The 19228-nt window shown below is 37.3% G+C and overlaps 1 protein-coding gene across 3 annotated transcripts in view; it reads left to right on the plus strand.

The window, feature by feature from the left end:
- Nucleotides 1-13641: 13641 nt before the first annotated feature.
- AK5 (adenylate kinase 5) overlaps nucleotides 13642-19228 on the plus strand; it is a 195426-nt gene continuing 189839 nt past the window's right edge. The window contains exons 1-2 of one of the 3 annotated variants that reach the window (XM_039838642.1): nucleotides 13642-14189; nucleotides 18422-18608. In XM_039838642.1, the coding sequence (XP_039694576.1) occupies nucleotides 14130-14189; nucleotides 18422-18608 (247 nt within the window). In that variant the 5' untranslated portion in view covers nucleotides 13642-14129. The remainder of the gene's footprint in view (nucleotides 14190-18421; nucleotides 18609-19228) is intronic. The other 2 variants (XM_039838640.1, XM_039838641.1) reach the window with 2 other exon arrangements.

Raw genomic sequence — 19228 nt, forward strand, 5'->3', positions numbered from 1 at the left:
CCAGGCCAGTCCTTCTCCCTGACTGACTAAGCCTCATTTCAGGCAAGAGAAAGAGACAAATATTTCCTTCCTTGACTGTCTGGGGCTACTTGACTGATTTCGTCTTTCTCGGATATAATCATTGTTCCCTTTTATGAACACATCTATGCTGTTGGTGGCAGTTTGGGAATATGGACGGAGAACCTCAGCCCTGGAGTCCTTCATCAGCTCCTGAAAGACATAGCTCTCTAAGCAAGACTTTGTGCTCCATTTCCTCCTCGACAACTGCATACTGCATTTCTGCTCTGTTTTATTCTAGAAGAGTGGCTCATAGTAAGTTAAAAATACACCAATGTGTCCACAATTTCAGAGGAACAGATGACTCACGGTTCAAATCACATGAAGGGAAATGATTATAAGTCAACTGTGAACTTACTGGTTCCAGAATAATTTAAAGCACTAGCCTGCCTAGTTCCACGAAGGCACTGGTGGAATCTTTTCTATACTTGGTTCATAATCACACATAGGCCTGATTTCCCAGTTTCCTTAGGATCCTTTTGATGTTGCCATGTGGTGCTGCAATAGTAGAGAGGTTATGTAATTGTCAAATCAAACTCATTTTTTCCATCGAGGAGGCTACCACAGGAAAGAAATGAAATTCTTTCTCCCTCTGCTCACATTCAAATGTCCAGGCATGGAAAGTCAAAGGCCATGAAGAAGGAAGGGGCCTGATCTCATATTAACCACACAATAAATTATTACCAGAGGCCATTCTCTTAACCACTAGTGCCACTTAAGATGAAGAAAACACTCGCTCCAGTGGCATCAGTAGTAGCCATCCATTAGATCTATCTTTTCTCTTCCAGGAGGGTGCCAAGGCTGGAAACTATACAGTACATGTGAGGTGAAGGTAAAAATGAAACCACTAGATGTGAATATAGTTAAAATAGACAGCAGATTTATACAATTCTGTCACCAGTCCCTGACATTATCACAGATCAAGTATTTCAAAATGAAATACATTATATAGACATTCAGCAGTAGGCAGTGGCCATCAGTTGACTGTTATCCATGGATTCGTTGAATAATACAGGCCTTTAGTATAGAATAAAATAATTCAGAATTCTGATTAAATAAAGAGATCAGACAAACAAGAAAAACAATAATTAAATCTCAGAGAGTGTGAGAAATATGTAGCAAAGATATTCAATACAAAAATCTTTTGCTATTAACAGAAATAAAAAAAATTCTAAAGAACTTGGAAAGTAAAAAACTTAAAGTCTGTGACATTTTCAAGAAAAAAAATAGAAAGTATTTGTGCTGTGCAGTCTGTAGCCTGGCTTATAGAAACAGATAAAATGACCAAGGTTTTCAAATTTAATGTATAGAGAAGCTAAATAAATAGTGTTTTCAAATTTCTAGCAAGAACCAAGGCAGAAATAATATAAGGAAGCAAACAGAAAGAGTTTATTTGCTTCTTTGTGTGGAGTATGAAATTATATCTGTGATTTAGGGTTAATAAGGTAGAGTTGCTCACAGAGTTCATTGAAACCATCTGTCTGTATTCATACATACATTCATATTACACATTATAATTCAATATATTCATATTAATGAGAAAGTGGAGCTGATGGCCATTCCTGCAAAAGAAAGCACAAATGGCAATATCAGTGGATATGTAAAACTATACAGGGCTGCCCACTGGTTTTGCCCCAGCACTTTCTGGTCCCTGCCTGGTTGTTGACGACTGGCACAGAAGTGATAATAGCTCATTATCGAATCACATTGACTTGTCAGAGAGTCTAGGCATCTAACAGAGATCTATGAGCTTTACTGATATTTTTACAAACACAGAAAGTGAGATTATTTTGGCAATGAATAATTTAATTCATTATATACTCTCAAACCTTACAATAGGTATCAAATTGCTGCTATGGAAAATATTTCTTACAAAGTTTTAACATATTTACTGATTGAGTGGTCTAAGGGCAGATAAAACAAATGAGATTACCTGTGAAATCCATTCTTTAATAGTTAAAACAGTTTGAAGCTCTAGAGATTCATAAATTTTCAAGCATTCAGAGTTTTGAGAAATGTTTCAAGGAATAATAAGCTAAGAAACTCATTTACAAAGAACCAGGGTAAGAACAAAATCTTAAATATGCCCACTTCAAAGTTGTTTATAATGATTTATATCACCTAGTTTTTATGTCTGTTTTATTACCACCATTTTAAATTTACTTTAAACATAGAAGCAGCTTTCTGAGGACAAAGAAAATAAAAGTGGCGAAGTGGGCAAACCAGGGTTTGACATGGGGAAAAGGTGGACATTCCTCTTCCAAATTCCATTTGTTTCTTTTCATTTCAGAGGTAAGTTTGTGCCACCATATCTTCCTTGAGCTCAAAAACAAACTATTGCCAAAGTTACAATATTTCATTGCATAGATATTAATTATTATTCTCATTATGGTACTCCATGCAGGTTGTCTGATAAAAACATAATTTTAAAAAAAGTTTGAACAAAATGCTACAGGATTTTATAGGAAGCAGTTATTTCATGCTGCAAAAACCTAAGAAAGCTTTATGAAGATTATATTTCATCAAGAGCCTTGAAGCAGGAAAAATTTAGACATGTGGAATTGGGGAAGCATTCCAGGCAAAAGGAAGAGCCTGAGCAAAGACAAGGAAGCATCAGGCAAATATATCCAAGGCACAGAAAGCAAATCAGTTTAATCTGAGCTTACAAGGTGGGAAAGAGAACAATGGATAATTAAGATCAGAGTCTTAAATGATAGAATACAAAAGTCAATAGGCAATGAACTAAAATTTGAAGTCAGAGAATTAGGTTAAGTTTCAACTCTGCACTTACCAATTTACCCTCACGATAACTTAATGAGTTAGAGAATAATATTCCCATTTTTATAAAAGAGAAAACTGAGGTTCAGACTGATTAAGAACTTGTAGGCATTAGATAGCTCGATAAGAAAGAGACAAGACTGGAAATTATGACCCCAGAGCCTATGCTCTTTCCACTCTGCTATGATGTCCCTTGTTACATTGTCGTCTTTGGTTTTGTACCTTTTTCCTCTATGGAGGCTGTGAGGGTTTTGCCACATTGGCTGTGTCTTTTTCCCTAAAAAACTAGTGCAGTGCTTGGCATACAGTATGTGATCAATAAATGTTAACTGAATGAAAGAATCAATACCTAACAACCCATTTTCCTGGCAGAATTGGAGCACAGGGGAGCGAGGCCAAGGCTGGAGATAAACAAATGTAGAAGTCACCTGCTGAGAGGTCAGTGGTGTAGTCATAAGATAAATGAGTTTAAAGGTATTTATTATAAATTTAAAGAGTATGTAATGAATACATTGACTACTGAGTGAGCATAAGAAAACTTTCTCCTTTTGCTTCTATTGAGTAGTAGCTAACAAGCCCAAAGATATGAGGGTGAATGTCCCTATGAAGCCACAGGGCCTTGTTAAGAAACACCTTCTGAAAATAGGTACTCAGGATAACAGAGATATACAAACACTTCTCTTACAAATGTTGTTCCACATTTTGACATTTCATTAGCATGAAATAATCTTTAAAAATAACACCTGCAAATTTCTGAAAATTATAAATGAGAATGTTGTGGGAAACAAAAGAAACACAACTTGAAATTTCCTTAAAAGGAATATGCCATGGTTTTGTGCTGTGTTTTCTGAAGATGAGAGGAGTGATGACCTCTGGGTATCCATTTGGACTTCATAATTTGAAAATAGATTAACTTACGAGAGACCTTGGGTAGCTTTAAATAATGGCAGTGTAGCAGTGGCCAATAGTTTTTAGAAAGGCATAAATAAGGTCATAACAATCTTTTTCTGTCCTGATGATTGGGATTCTGCAAAACCAGTGGCAACTGAGTGGAAAGACACCTATCACCTAGCATCAATTATCAGAGATTAGCGGACACTCTTTATTTGTTTGTTTGACTTAAACTTCATTCTGTTTTATAGCAACAGGCATGAGAGATAATAGTGAAGGCAATTGAAATGCTCAAGCACTGAATTACAGTCACAGAAAGAGAAACTTGCATCTATAACTTACACAGTTAGTACCCCTACCCACCTGAGCCCCATCTAAACTAGTCAATGTAGATGAAATTTGAAAATCATAATCTTAAAAAACAATGGAGCAAATAAATTTACAAATTTAAAGCACATCAAACTATGGGACTGCAAATGCTCACAGAACAAAAGTAATATTTAAATTTGTTATAAATTATTCGAACAATGATTTTAAAGTATTTATTATGTACATGACATTGTAATAAGCTGTATAGGGATACTACCTTGAAGACACATTTTGGGGGCTAGAGCAGATGATAGAAAGAAACATACATAAGTAAGGTACAAGGTAAGATATACAAGAACATTCCAGAGAGTACAAAGGAAGAAAATACTTCAATCCATTAGGGCTAAATAAAGATGGCCTTTATGAAGAAGATGACATTTAAGTGGATCCTTGTAGACATGGAAATATTTCATTAAGTGTAAAACAAAGGAAACTAATTATAAGCTAAGGACTCAAAAAAGCAAGGGCTCAGAAATAAAAATGTATAGGATGCATGGGTTGCAAATGATCAGTATAGTGGAAGATACACCCAATAAGATAAACTAAAATGAAATTATGGAACTCTATGCTATAAAAATTGCAATTTACTCTCTAGATCAGCACTTTCCATTAGAACTTTCTGTGATAATAGATATGACCTATATCTGCACTATCCAACATTTTGGCCACTAGCCACACATGGCTATTTAGTACTTGGAGTGTAACTAGTTCAACTGAAAAACTGAAGTTTTAATTTTATTGTTTTAAAATTATTATTAAATAATTAACATATTACATTTAAATAGTTACAGTGTCTAGTGGGTACCATATCGGACAGTGCAGATAAGGTGCCACTAAAATTTTTGCACAAGACAGTGACATGATTGGAGAAATGCTTAAGTAATAGTTTTTCTTTGCACAATCTAAAATGTTAATTTATTTGGGGAAGAGACCTCTTTAAATTAATCTGTTCATGTAATCTCCACTAGATGTTTATTTTTATAATTCTATTAGAAAAACATTGCGAATGCTAGTTAATTATATGCAGGAGAACAATTAATAGAGGAAACATGGCTAAACAGAATAGATTTAAAAAACAGTAGCAGATGGTAAATTCTGGTAAGTTTTAAAAATTTCCAGCACACCAACATGAACGCCTTGTGACTGTTAAGAAACAACACATTTCATTCCTTGCAAAGAAAAATTATATCTTACTCATCCTAAACTGATTAATATATGTATTACTAATACATAGTTCATGTGACATAGTAAAAACACAAAAATAAACAAAACATACTCAAAAGGGCAAAATGGTTCCGACATATGTGTGATTTAGAAGTGCTAGGCCTTTAGGCTCACAGAATTGCCGTTTGTTGATAATGACAAAAAAAAAAAAAAAGAAATAATAAAGACTAAAATGTGTTATTTTCTACAAAAACAAATTTAAAAAAATAAATTGATGTCATATGTTTGTTTTTCTCTGGGGCTTAAATGGGACTCAAAAGAGCTTTTATTTCAAAATGTATTTCAGAATACTTATTTAAATCAAAATAAAAATGCTTCCATATGTATTTTAGCTGTAGCTTTTAAATTTAGAGGCTTCTTGGAGTTCATGCTGTTTCCTTATTTATATTTCTTATAGCCAGGTTAGGATGACTGATGAAGACTAGATTTGATGGAATTACAGATTTTCCATTGGTAGGTAAAATATTTTTGCAAATGAATGGACATTGAAATTCTAAATCATTAAATTCCAAGTATATTCCCAAAATAAGTGGAAATTCCTCTTTTTACTTATACAAGACGGTGACGTTGTACAACATGAGCTCAGATGGTGGCCATAAACTAAAGGTCGTGGATGAAAATGGAAACATAGTCAGTAGGTAGTAGGGAGAATCCACCTTGTGCCGAACTCCATCAGAGCAAATCAAAGTTCTCTGTGTATCTTCCTTCGTAAATTAGTAAGCTACTGTGGCCAATTAGTTAATAGTTTCCTGCTATTCTCGGGCCAAAAAACACGAAGTCATCCTTGATGTTTTCTCTTCTTCTCATATACTACATCCAATCTGTCCAGAAATCCTGTTTGTTCTATCTTCAAAATACATCTGGAATCTAACAAATTCTCATGGCCTCTACTGACTTTATCTCTTATCTGATTCACACAACTGTTTTCCTTGCTCCTACTTTTGCTCTCTTACTTCTTCCTAAAACAGCAGGCAGATGTTCCTCTTAAAATGTAAGTCAGAATATGTTAGTCTTGGCTCAAAACCCTTCACTAATTTCTTGTTTTATTCTGAATAAAAGTCCAAGAACTTGCCACAGTTTATGTGATCTGGCCTCATTCCTCTCTGCCCTTCTCTTGCTTCACCCTGCTCCAGCCACACCAGCCTCCTTGCTATTGCTAGACCATGTCGGGCATCCTCCTTCCCCAGTACATTTGAACTGGCTATTCCTCCAGGTATTGGCAGGTTAACTCCACACCTTCTCAAATCTTTGCTGGAATGTCATTTCTCCACGACGCCTTCCCTCACCGCTCTATTTAAAATTGTGACCAGCTTCTGGCTTTTCTTATTCTCTACTTTTTCTTTATCTATGGCATTTATCACTTTCTAATAAATAATATACTTAATTAAGACATATGTTGTTTGTTTATTTTTCCCCTCCTAGACATATGCTCCATGCATATGTTTTATTCACTTACGTGCCTGGCAGCACAGCAATGCCAGCAATGCCCGGCACATAGTAAGTACTCAAGAAATAATTGACTGAATGAATCATAAAACACTATTGTCATTGTAATTTATATAACCTAATCATGTATTTATAAACCATTCTATTTCTAGACATTATAAAGACATTGCTTAAACTAGACTTTTTAGCACCTAAAGATTCTCCCTCATGGTAAATCAGAGATCCCTATAAATGGCATTAACTCATGATTTCAAGTCATCATGGTGTAATTTTAAAAAGCCTTCAACATTTTTAAAAATGTGAAAAATTGTACTTTTTCCTGCTAGAGCATCTTGCTAAATTTCCTTGGCTGAGTCCTAAGAATTCTATAGATACAGATATAGATAGTTCATTCCTACATTCATGTGTATCTATTTTAGGACAGGCATTGTCCAAAGCACTGGGAAAATACAGATTTCTAGGACATGGTCTCTGCTAGTGAGGAGCTCAGACCTCACGTGAGAGAGACTAAGCTGTAAATAAGTTATTACCTAAAAGCAAGCAACATAGTGTTTAGAGCAGCAATTTGACTGTAAGTACAATAATAAAAGCACAAGCAAAGGGCCATGGATTGCAAGTTCACTTTTGATCTGCTTATTAAATGATAAAATAGCATGAAACAGGAAGGCATGGAATTAAAGAATAAGATGGTCTTAGATTTGAATCCCATACTCCATAATCTTTTACTTTTTAATTAAAGTATAGCACACAGAAAAGTACGCTTCTTATTTGTACAGCTGAATGAGTTTGCACAAGATGAGCATACCCATGTAACTTGTGCCCAAATCAAGGAGCAGAACAGGAACATTATCCCCAAAACACTCCTTGAGCTCTCACTCTGTCACCTCACTCCCCTAGGGAATAACCACTGCCCTGAGTTCTAACAGCATAAATTCATTTTGCCTGTTTTTGTACTTTATGTAAATGAAACCATATACTTTATGTCTTCTGTGTCTGGTGTTCCTTCAATATTATGTTTGTGAGACCCATCCATATTGTTTCATGTAGCTGTAGACTGTTGATTTTTATTGCTCATAGTATTCTATTTGTGAATACAACACAATTTATGTGTTCCATAAGTTGTGAACGTTGGTGAACGTTAAAGTAGTTTCCAGTTTGGGGTTATTTAGAATAGTATCTGGTCAAGATTCTAATATATAACTTTTGGTGAATACAAAAATAAATATATGTTCAGTTTTAATAGTTATTTCCAGTTTTCCAAAGTTGTTATGCAAGTTAACATTCCCCCAGCAGTCTATGTAAGCTCTGATTACTCCATAGCCTCATTAACATTGGTATTTACTGTCTTTTTTCAATTTAACCATTCTGGTGGGTATTTAGTGGTATCACATTGTTTATTTTGCATTTTTTCTGATGACTAACAAAATTATTACGTTTTACATGTTTATCGGCCATTGAATTTAGATTCATGAAGTGTTTGCTCAAGTCTTTTGTCCATTTTTTTATTAGATTATCTTTTTCTTATTGGAGAAGTTCTTCATATATTTGAGTCCTTTATTGGATATATGTATTGCAAATATTTCCTCCTACTCAATACAATGCCTTTTCATTCTCTTAATTCATTCTCTTAAAAGTAACTTTTGAGGAACAAAAGTTCTTACTACATTAATATAGTCTGATTTATATTCTTTTATTACAAACACCTTTAATGACACCTTTAATTTGAGATATTTGTCTTTTGTAACTCCTTGGTCACAAATATGTTCTATGTTTTCTTCTAAGAACTTTTAGACGCTTTTATCATTTTATAAGCATTTAGGTTTTAGCATTATATTTTGATCTAAAACCTACATGGAACTGATTTTTGTGTATATATTTCAGTCAATTTTTACTGATGTGATCTGAGACTCAGTTTTATTTTCTTCTTATCTGCAAGTGGAAAATAATGCCCACTTCAAATTATTGTGTGAATTAAATGAGACAGTGTGATAAAGTGCTTCATACACTAGGCCTTACCATGTGTAATACTGACACTATGGCAGATACAAAGATAAATCCCTTCTAAAAGGTGCTGGATAACCTATTAAAGGACACAGACAGTTTTGCAAAAAACTGTTCTGTAATGCAGAATATAGAAAATATTATGAGAGACATAAACAAAAGCATGATTGTGGGAGAGCAGCAAAATACTAAGTAAAGGAAGGAAAAGAAGTAAAGAAAAATACCCAAGTTAGAAGGAAAATGACAGAAGGTAGGACTTAGCAAAGTAAATGCAAATTAAGTTAAGGTAGAATTTTTTTACTGTGTAATTTTAATCTACTAAGGTAAAATTAAGAATAAAAAATGTAATTCCTTATTAGTGGGACTATAGTAAAACTGGGACTCTCAACCATTCAAAACATTGCTTATGGCACTATAAATGGATTAGACACTTCTGGAAATTTTATTAATCAATCAAGAATACAAAATGCACTTTCCATTTTATCCAGTAATCCCACTTTTGGAAATTTTTCTGAATAATAACTTAAAATATGAAAAAAATATACACAAAGTTCTTTATACTAGAGTTGCTTATAGTGGCCTAACAGAAGAAGCAACCAATATGTGCAGTCATAGAAGAAAATGGTTAAGTTGCTGATGTCGAAGCTTCTCAATGAACTCTCACAAAGCCATTTCAAAAGGTGGCTATGTAGAGCATGGAATTGTATGTAATTACAGTTTGACAATGTTTCTGAACAGTTATGTATCTGGGGAAAAAACTGGAAGGGAAAACTGCTAAAAACAAATAATTTTTAAGGGTGGTAAGGAAATATTGGAAGAAAGTCTATTCTTAAAACTTTGTAAGTTCTGTTTTATCATACATATATTTATGTGAATCATATACCTTTATATTCCCACTTAACAACCTTCCGCCACATATCTAACTTCTATCATATTATTAACACATATTCATTTCTCTGTACTTAATTATTCATCTTTTCCTACTAAACAGTGAACCATTTGAGTCTTGTTTTGTTTGTTTGTTCATTGCTGCTGTTGTTGTTGTTTGGTATTCTCAGCTCCAAACATGGGTCTGGAATGTAAAAGTTTATTTCATAATTATTTGATCAATGAATGCATTAATTAATCAATAGATAAATAAAGAAGTACAGTTTTCCAAATCTTAGTTATTCTTCGTATATATTATTATATACTTGGAAATTTTCTTAATGTTTTCAGACATTAGGGGAGAGTTTTAAATCTTTTACCTCTAACCCAAAAACTCCTAGAGGTCTTTGAGATCCAGAATCCAAATGTCTGGCTTAGGTACTCAGACAGGCTGAAGAAAAGAAATAGAGCATAGGAAAATTCTGCTTTGGCTAAAGAATTGTGTTACACACCATTATTTCAGCCTGCATTTACCCCAGATTTCACCGACCAGTGTGTACATTCCACACTAACAAAAAAGTAAAAGTCTCAAAAGACCTTCTAAAAAGAGTACATGTAAACACGAAGGATACTTACCAGGACAATATACACACAAATGCAAGGCTTATAAATTTAGTTTTTTTCTGGGTAAACAAAATATTTACAAATGGCCCATAATGCACAAATGGCCAAGTAAGTTGTCATTTTGTGAGGGAAATAGATTAATTAGGTTAGGAGGAAGATACTGATTTTTTTGTGCTGAATGAGAAAAATTTGACACTCAAGAATTCAGTAAATAGGAATGCTGTGTTGTCCGTTCAACAGCTGAACCAAGCAAAAACTTTCTAACAGAAAAGGACCTTGAACAATTAGGAAATCTACTGAGATAAATTTGTTCTTATACATGTTTTGCTGTTCTGCTTGTGTTTTAAATAACGACCCCCCCCATCCAATGCAAAATGACATCTGTCAAATTTAAAAAAAAAAAGAAAGAATGCAAGGACCCTTAGAAAAAATTAAAAGGTACAAAGAAAAAAATGTTGCAAGCCTTTGTAAGCTTCAAAGGAGTTATGATAATAATGTCCTAAGGGATGTGGATTCACAGGATTTTGCAGGTGGATTAACATTATGAGTATAACTTTCAAATTAGACTCTCTCTCAGTTATCTCATTTATATAATGAAAATAATACATACCTTACATATTGATTTAAGAATATGTAATATATAAAGATGTAATATACTTTATAAAGTGTTTATTACAATGCTTGATGCAAAACAACACTCAATATATTTTTCCTTTGTATTATGGCCAAACTTGTCATCACATCATCGCTGTCAACTGTACGAGTGCCTATAGCTGATCCCATTAGTTTCCTCTCCTGGGACAAGGAAATGGAACATGAAAAATATTTTGCACTTTATCACTAAAATTTTCTATGGCTAAACTGGCCCCAGTTAAATTATAGATGGCATACATATCTGTTAAGATTGGATAAGGGTAATAGCATAGGCTCCAGACATCTGTGGAGTTTGGGAAGTGCTGTTCTGGGTTTAGAACCCTTGAGCCTCCTTTGTGTGAATGGAGCAAATGGTCCCTACCTGTAGACACTTGATTAATGCGGACAGAGCAGGCTCGGACCTTTGCTGAGACACAGCCTGTATATTAACAGTGAGTCTTCTTTAGGGATCACCCAGAGAAACATTCCCACCAAAAGCCTCCTCTTGAAGGATGTTTGTATATTTGGAAAGTTCTAGTTATTGTTCCAATGGTTATCTCCACTGCCACTTTCAGCAAACAAATCTGGACTCTGCCCCATCGCTTCAAATCAACAGTTTTGATTTGATTTTCATCATTACATTTATCATTATGTGATATGTTCCTACTTGTCTTGGGGGCATTTTAAAGTATTTGCCTTTCATTTCTCACTCTCTGATGTTGTTTCTGCATTTTCATTTGTTTATTGTCCATCTGCACTTCTTACATATATTCTCTAGTAGAATGTAACTTCTTTGACTGCAGGGATCATATCTGTCTTTCTCAATGCTGTATGTCAAACCTAGCACACACACCCAATGAGGGAACAGAAAAATTCTATCTGGAGATACCAGACGTGTAGCAATCATCTTAATTAACACCTGTAAGAATGCATCCCCAAGTAAACAAAGAGAAAAGGGCTATGAACCCTTTACATAACCACCTTTAGAACTGTATATCAGGAAATGATGGGCCAGCTTTCCCATGGCAAGGGTATATTTGATGTCCCTTGTCCTTTGTCTTTTCTCTCTTCCAAATCATCAGCCTGGTTTTTAAGCATTATACTTCCTTCATTTAGCCCTTCTCTACCAGATCAGCACTTCTTTTGCAAAAGTAATTGTGAACATCTTGCCTCTTCCATACACCTGGAACACACCAAAAAGCACTGATTGTCATTGCATAAGGCTACCTGGAAATTTGCCGTAACTACAGTTACTATGTTTTTCAGGCTGTCTAGACTATTTTGGAGCAATGCAGTCTTTCTTATCTACTCTTTATACAAGCAAGATGCCATCCTTGCTCAGCTATGCTAACGTGCATTTAGAATCATATATCCATTCAGGATATATTCCTCCCTAAGAGGGAAGATGTGTGCTGAGCTCTGCAAGATTCTTGTCTTTAAAGTGTGACCTTGAGGTCTTGCAGAAAGTAGCCTCTTCAGTCCTAAGTGCTTCATCTCAGCTGTGCCTGTTCACAAAGTAAGCCTCAATGTTATGGACCTTGGTACTTTTCAAGCATTGTTCCACAGGAAAAAGACACTGCTTTCACTACTACTGTAAGCTGTTCTTAAGGTAAAGAAATAGAAGCTGGGACTGTAAGTGATATGGCATATTTCCCTGGAACTGGAACGCCGGCCTCATTTAAGGCTACCATATGACACATGGTTTCACAGGTGTTCAGAAAAACTCCATTTACTTCACAAAATTCAATTAATTCTTGAGTTTCTTCCCCTGGGTAAAACGAAATCACAACTATAGTTAAGGCTTGGAAAGCAGTCGTTTGTGGGACAAGAAATAAAATCAAGAAAAGATCTGCAAAGATGAACTTGAAATGGACATTCAGACATTGGTTTTTGGAAGCAGTTGCTGTCTTGCTTCTCTCTCTGGCCAGAACCCAGATGTCAGTTCCTATCAGAGCCTCCTTTCTCTCATATACCCTCCCACAGAGTCAGGCCTTCCACACAGTTCAAGATCATATTATCATGGTGGCACAAACCATCTTTCAAACAGGCAATGAAAAGATATCTTAATGGGGAAAATGAGTCATCTTGGGAGGTAGGAGGAGGATGGCTACACTTTGATCATGGTCTGTAACAGGAAGATCCTTTATCCACATAGTTGCCTTAATGCATCCACCCATACTCACCTATACTGACCCCGAGGTGCTCTCATAGCCCACTGACTGCACACTCCTCAGATCTAATTAATTCTGCCACCCACCCCACCTCTAAACCCGTTTCCAATTCCAGTGGTATCCAGCTCTCTACCACGCACTTCTCTCTTCTACTTTCCCATTTCTCTCTATGGAGATAATTAACTAGCTGGCTACTTCTGTTAATGAAGATTTCGGGTTCACTCTAAAGCCTTATATTGAAATCTGTAAGGATTAAAAGAAATTCAAAACTAGGTGGCAAAACTTTCCTGAAGGATATAAATACCCAAGATTTAAAAGTTATTTTAAGAAAATGGATTCCACTCCATAATCCTCCCTTTTTCCTTACCCCCAGCTTCCTATTATGAAAGATCGTTAACCTTAGGAATAAAAGATAAATTCTTGGGAGCTCCTTAGGGACGCAGGAGTAACCGTGTGGGTGTGCGGGGGTGGAGGGATAGAGGGTGGAGAAGAAGGTCCGGAGAAGCGAAAAGATCGCAGGTTCCTAAAAGCCCCGACTCTGTTCTTCTGGCCACCAGGTCCCAGGTTGCTGCGTCCCCAGGGCTGCGGGGCGGCATGGAGGGGTGTGACTACAAGCCCCCGCGCGCGCCCGTCCCCACCCCCGCACCTGCCCGCGCTGCGTGACTGGCCGCCGGCGTAGTCTGGGCTCCTGAAGGCGCAGAGCGCCACGCGCTGAGCGGGAGAGGCGGGCGGGCTGCTGCCTTGCGTCTGCCGCCCTGTCCTCCCTCCTCCATTCTCTCCGCCCCTCCCCTGGCGGCCGCGCTGCCTGGGAGCCCGGGAAGCCGTTGCTCCGAGCCCGCAGCCCGGGTTCTGTGGCTGGCATCGAGGCGGGGGCGGCGGGAGCGCGGAGACCACAGCCCCTGGAGAGAGGAAGAGGGGGTCCCTGGCCTGGGCAGGCCGAGCCGAGCGTGTATTTGCGCGTGAGAGCGGGGGCTGCACGGTGCTCATCCCGAACCCCGCCAGCCCCAGACCAGGTCGCCGCAGCCCGGGAGCCTCCCCGCCTGCGCCCAAGGCGCGCGCGGCACAGCCATGAACACCAACGATGCCAAGGAGTATCTGGCCCGGAGGGAAATCCCTCAGCTTTTCGAGGTAGGGGGCTAGGGCTGGCAGAGGAGCGGGAGGATGGGGAGGATCGGGGAGAGCATCTCGGGCGTTCATGGTGAGGAACTGCGCCCCGTCCCACCTTACCAACGCGGGGCATGGAAGTGAAGGGGCTAGCAGAAGCTCGCCTGCCCGCCCCCTTGCCCGGTGGCAGCTGCCTTTCCTGGGGTTTGCCGGGATCCTGGTCCGAAGGCTGGGTACAGGAGCCCGCACCTCCCAGGCCAAGTTTCAGTCTTCCAGCGGGTTCTGGAAGCAGGCAGCACCCCTCGGATGCGAACACCCGGGGTGGGCTACAGGCAGCAGCTGGGCGCGCTTTCTGGAGGCAAGGGCCAGGCTAGGTGGTACCGTACGCTTGCGCCCAGGAACGAGCGAGGACTAGAAACTGAGGGGTCAAGACCCCTAGCCCCCTTGCGCCGAGGGTCGGGATCCCAGTGGTGAAAGAGAAGTGTGGACGAAAGCAGCCCTCTCCAGGGAAAGCTTGAAGGAGAGCGGATGAAGATGCAAAAACAAATCCAAACCCATCAAGTGCAGTGCTACCTCCGGGTGGCAGGCAGCCAGCGCTGCTCTGCGCTTTCGGTGAATGAACTCCTGAGCACGTTTTCCCGTCGCCTTGGGAGGGGTCTCTTCGTCGCCTCCCCAGCCGCAGCTTTCGCCAGCCCTTCCTAACCCACCTAGAGAAAGCTGGTCTGAGAGGGAGCGGCGTGGTGGATGTGACTCCTGTTGCTCTGTCTTAAGACCGCATCACAGCACCATCTGCGCTAGGGACCCGCGGGGTGGAGGACACATTGAGAGTGTGGAATGGGAGGATTGAGGAACCAAAGGAACCTTGGTTAGTTCTAAACCACAGCCTCTGTCTCGGATCGTTTTGCTTCCTTTCATTCCATATTTGAATTTTAAGACATTTGTAGGTAAAAAAAAAAAAAGGAAGCGAGCCAAGCTCCATAGACAGAACCCTGAAAGGGGAAATCCATTCACTGCAAACCTGGTCCCCATTTCTGAAAGATGATAGACTGTGGACTTATATAGTAAATTAAAGGTCATGAGCTGTTCTTTCTCCTGTTTAGGGGCTTTGTTCTGCTAAACAACAACAACAACAAATTAAGACCCTAGTTGGGAAAAGAATTTTGTCGTTTTTCCGAACTATCTTTAAAATGGGCCGCCGTAATTACAGATCTTCATTTTTTGTTTACCTCTGTAAGCCACTGATTTTTAAATCCATCTGAAGCCAACATTTCCATATAAACCACCCACTTAGCACAAGCTTGGTGTGTAAAGCCCAAAATATAGCAAGTGTGTTACTCGTGCTTGAAAATAATCAGATGTTGTGTAAGGTTATGGGGGTATGTAGAGTTCTCGTTAAGAGTTTTTTTTTAATTTCCAAAAAGTAAAATGGAGATGAAGAGATGAAAGTTTTGTCATAAATAGATCAATTTTATTACACTTCTAAAAGAATAAGTAGAAACATCTGCAGAGGAGTCCCCTGATTGTAAAGTGCTGCTTAATACTATGTCTTTTTTCTTTATAAATGTGGGTACCATTTTTTCCTCCTTGGTGGAAGGTAACCACAGATAGTTTTGATATTTTCTTCATGAAAATCTACACCGTATGCAAATAAGTGATTGTTCAGGTGCTGTGCTTTTCTTTTGTTGGTTTTTCTGTGAATGAATGGGACATTTTTAAATAGTGCACAGCCAGAAAAGGAAGCCAACTCTCTTAGGAGAAATGCAGTAACACAGAGTACTTAAACGCAATCCTGGACAATGGAAGATGGAAGGAGACTGCTGGTGACCTCCAAAGGCCTTCCAGTAAGTGGAATGTGTGCTTGTGCACGGCAAAGAGAGAAGTAAAACCTGGCACTTCTCCATGTGATGAGTGTAGACAGCAAAGCCAAATGCTTAACTTTCCAAATTGGATTTTCTTCCTCTAAACCACAATATAGATATATAAAGTTTCTAGGTATATGAAGTTTAAAAATTAGGTATCTATCAAAACCAATACATTGGCCTTGCTGTGGATATTAGACACCATTGTAGACTAAGTGACTGATTATTGAATTTATATATTGTCAAACAACTATGTGTATCTAACTGACCTTTTCAGATTTCTTCCTGACTTGAGACATCACATAGGCTAAATGGAATATCTCTGGTCGGTTCAAGTTTGAAATGTGTTTCCATTTTTAAATTAAATGTTTTTTAAACACCCATTTTCCCCTTATTTTGTCATGAGTTTTTAACTCTAGCTAACTTTATGGTTGGTGTACATACTGAGTTTGTACCACTGTACCTTAGAGCAGAGATTCAGCAATTAATTTAAGTATTGGAGAAAGCCTAATTAAGTTATTTAAGCTCTCAAACAATTAACTCAAAGAGACCAAGTAATAGTGTTTGCTGGTTATCTTTAATCTGTGATGATGACTGGGTACTAGAAAAAAGGACTTAAATTATCCATGAAGGATTGGAACCCACTCCCCCCCCTTCTAAAACCAGTACCCTTTGAGGAGTCAGTTTTGTTTGGAGAGGCTAGAAATGTATATTTTCCAGTAAAAACAAACAAAAAAACTTCATTTAGTTTGTTTACCCATTTTAGGCAGTAATGATTTTAAATAAAGAAGACTTAAACTTGAGTGCTTTGGATTATGTATGGGGCACAGATAATCTGGCATTTTCTTTTTATCCTATATTATGTTTTTGCAAGATATGGAGAAAGAACAATATATGGGTTTTTAAATCAGAAACATTGAGTTGGAATCCTGAGCCTATGAGTTTCTAACTAAGTAACCTTCATCAACTAACATCTCTGAGCCATGACTTCCTGTAAGATGGGGATAATAATGCTACATAGGGCTGAGAGCACACTGGGTAAACTAATGCATACAAAGACATAGTAAGTATTGACACAAAGTTAGTTATATTAACATAAGAGGAATGTGAGAAGTTCAGCGCTCTGTGTGTATGTGTGTGTGTGTGTGTGTGTGTCTGTCTGTCTGTGTATAGCACAGATTTTGACACAAACTGCATGTGGATCCCCAAGTTAGTTTTTTCCATTCCCTCTGCAATTGAACACTTCTGATTCAGCATCTTAATGCACACTATTTAGGATTTCGGAGAACAATTGTACCTGGTAAGAATTGCCTACCATTTTGAGCAAATTGCACAAGAATAATTTGAAAATAAAATACTGTATTTAGGAAGGATGTCAGCCTTTCAATGGGTGTGTGTTTTGTGCATTAATAATGTATTTTGGTGATAATGATCCCCAATGCTTTTTCCATGAAATATTCTAAAGGAAAATACTTTGTATACCAGTCCAGTTCCCAGGAGTCAACATTTCCAAATTTGTAGTATATTTTAGAAACTAGTACATGTGATACATCGGATACCAGGAACAGAAAAAGTAATACAGGTTCATGCTCTTCTTCCTCCTCTGTAAATTCAGTGGATATTATGGTGACTTATTATATATAAAATAGCATTTTTTTTGAGTCTCAGATTTCACGTTTTGAGTGAAATATTTTTCCTAATTAGAAACTGTTCAATATGCACCTATTATGTTCCAGAAAAAGTGTCAGGGACTGGAGATTGAAAGATATATAAGACCCACACTGTGTTGTTGAGAGGTTTATAGTTCATATGAGGGCACCAACACATAAACTGATGATTTCAGTATAAATGACAGGTAAGATTTTTTTTTCTGGGTACCATGGGAACACAGAAGGGGTCCATAAGCCAACCTGAGGGCTCAGGGGAGACATCTGATAATTATAACAATATTAACTGAAACTACCAACAATATTTATTGAGCACTTACTATGTGCCAGGCACTTAATATGCATTTTACAAATATTAAATTTTTAAGTCCTTAAAGCAGCCCTCTGAGGAAGGTATTATTACTCCTGGTTTACACAGGAAGAAACTGAAGCTTGGAGACTTTAAGGATAAATAGGAATGTGATTAATAATGATTGGGGCATCTTTACACACTGTACTTTATCTCCCTTTGCTAGAGCTCTTCCATTTTAAGCTCTATAGTTGCCTGAATTATTTAAAAAGAGAATGATGAGCTGAAAACTAATCAAGAAAATTCAAGGGGTTATTTTAATTAATCATATCATAATTTCAACTCTGTTTATTAAAATAAATGTGAAGAACAAAAACTACCTATATGGTTCAAAATATGGTTTTAAAACATATTTTATGTGGGTGTATTTTGTTGTTTCAGAGCCTTTTGAATGGACTGATGTGTTCTAAGCCCGAAGACCCAGTAGAGTACTTGGAAAGTTGTTTACAGAAAGTAAAGGAACTAGGTGGCTGTGACAAGGTGAAATGGGATACATTTGTCAGCCAGGAAAAGAAGACCTTACCTCCGCTCAATGGAGGACAGTCACGGAGATCTTTTCTAAGAAATGGTAATGTATATGTAGAATAATAGACATTTTATAGTTACGGCAATTCTCTCTGAAATGTACCATATAGACTGTAGGTGGTAATTTAATTTATTAGGTGTCCAAATGCCTGGAAGGATATTTGGCCCTGGAACATGGCTAATCTCTCTCTGCTACTTATTCTAATCGCCTCTGTGATAAGACAAATAAAATTACATACCGTTGTCCAGCACTTCACTGTAAAGTCTTAATAAAGTTTTATATTACTGACTTTATTATTTTATGAGATTAATTACAGTAGCAAACTATAAATTATTCTTAAAATTTCAAATAAGACTTCAAAATAAATGAGATGGTATGCAAAATTGATAGTTATCACTAGCTTGGAAGAGATTGACTTATTAAAATGTTTCCAAATTCAGAGTTCATATTCATGCATCTGCATAAATGAATGTAAAGTTTACACTAGTTAATTCAAGTATTAAGTATTTATTAAGCAACTAGTATTTATTAAACAACTACTGAATGTGATACATCAAATTAGGTGTTTGGTTGCTATAAAAGAAATAGAAGCCATAAACTTTTTTAACAGTTTTAGGAATAATATGAAACTAAGAACTGGAGTTTGCTAGAAGAGATCTGTG

Source organism: Pteropus medius, unplaced genomic scaffold, assembly GCF_902729225.1.
Source record: "Pteropus medius unplaced genomic scaffold, Ma_sr-lr_union100, whole genome shotgun sequence".
Lineage (NCBI taxonomy): Eukaryota > Metazoa > Chordata > Mammalia > Chiroptera > Pteropodidae > Pteropus > Pteropus medius.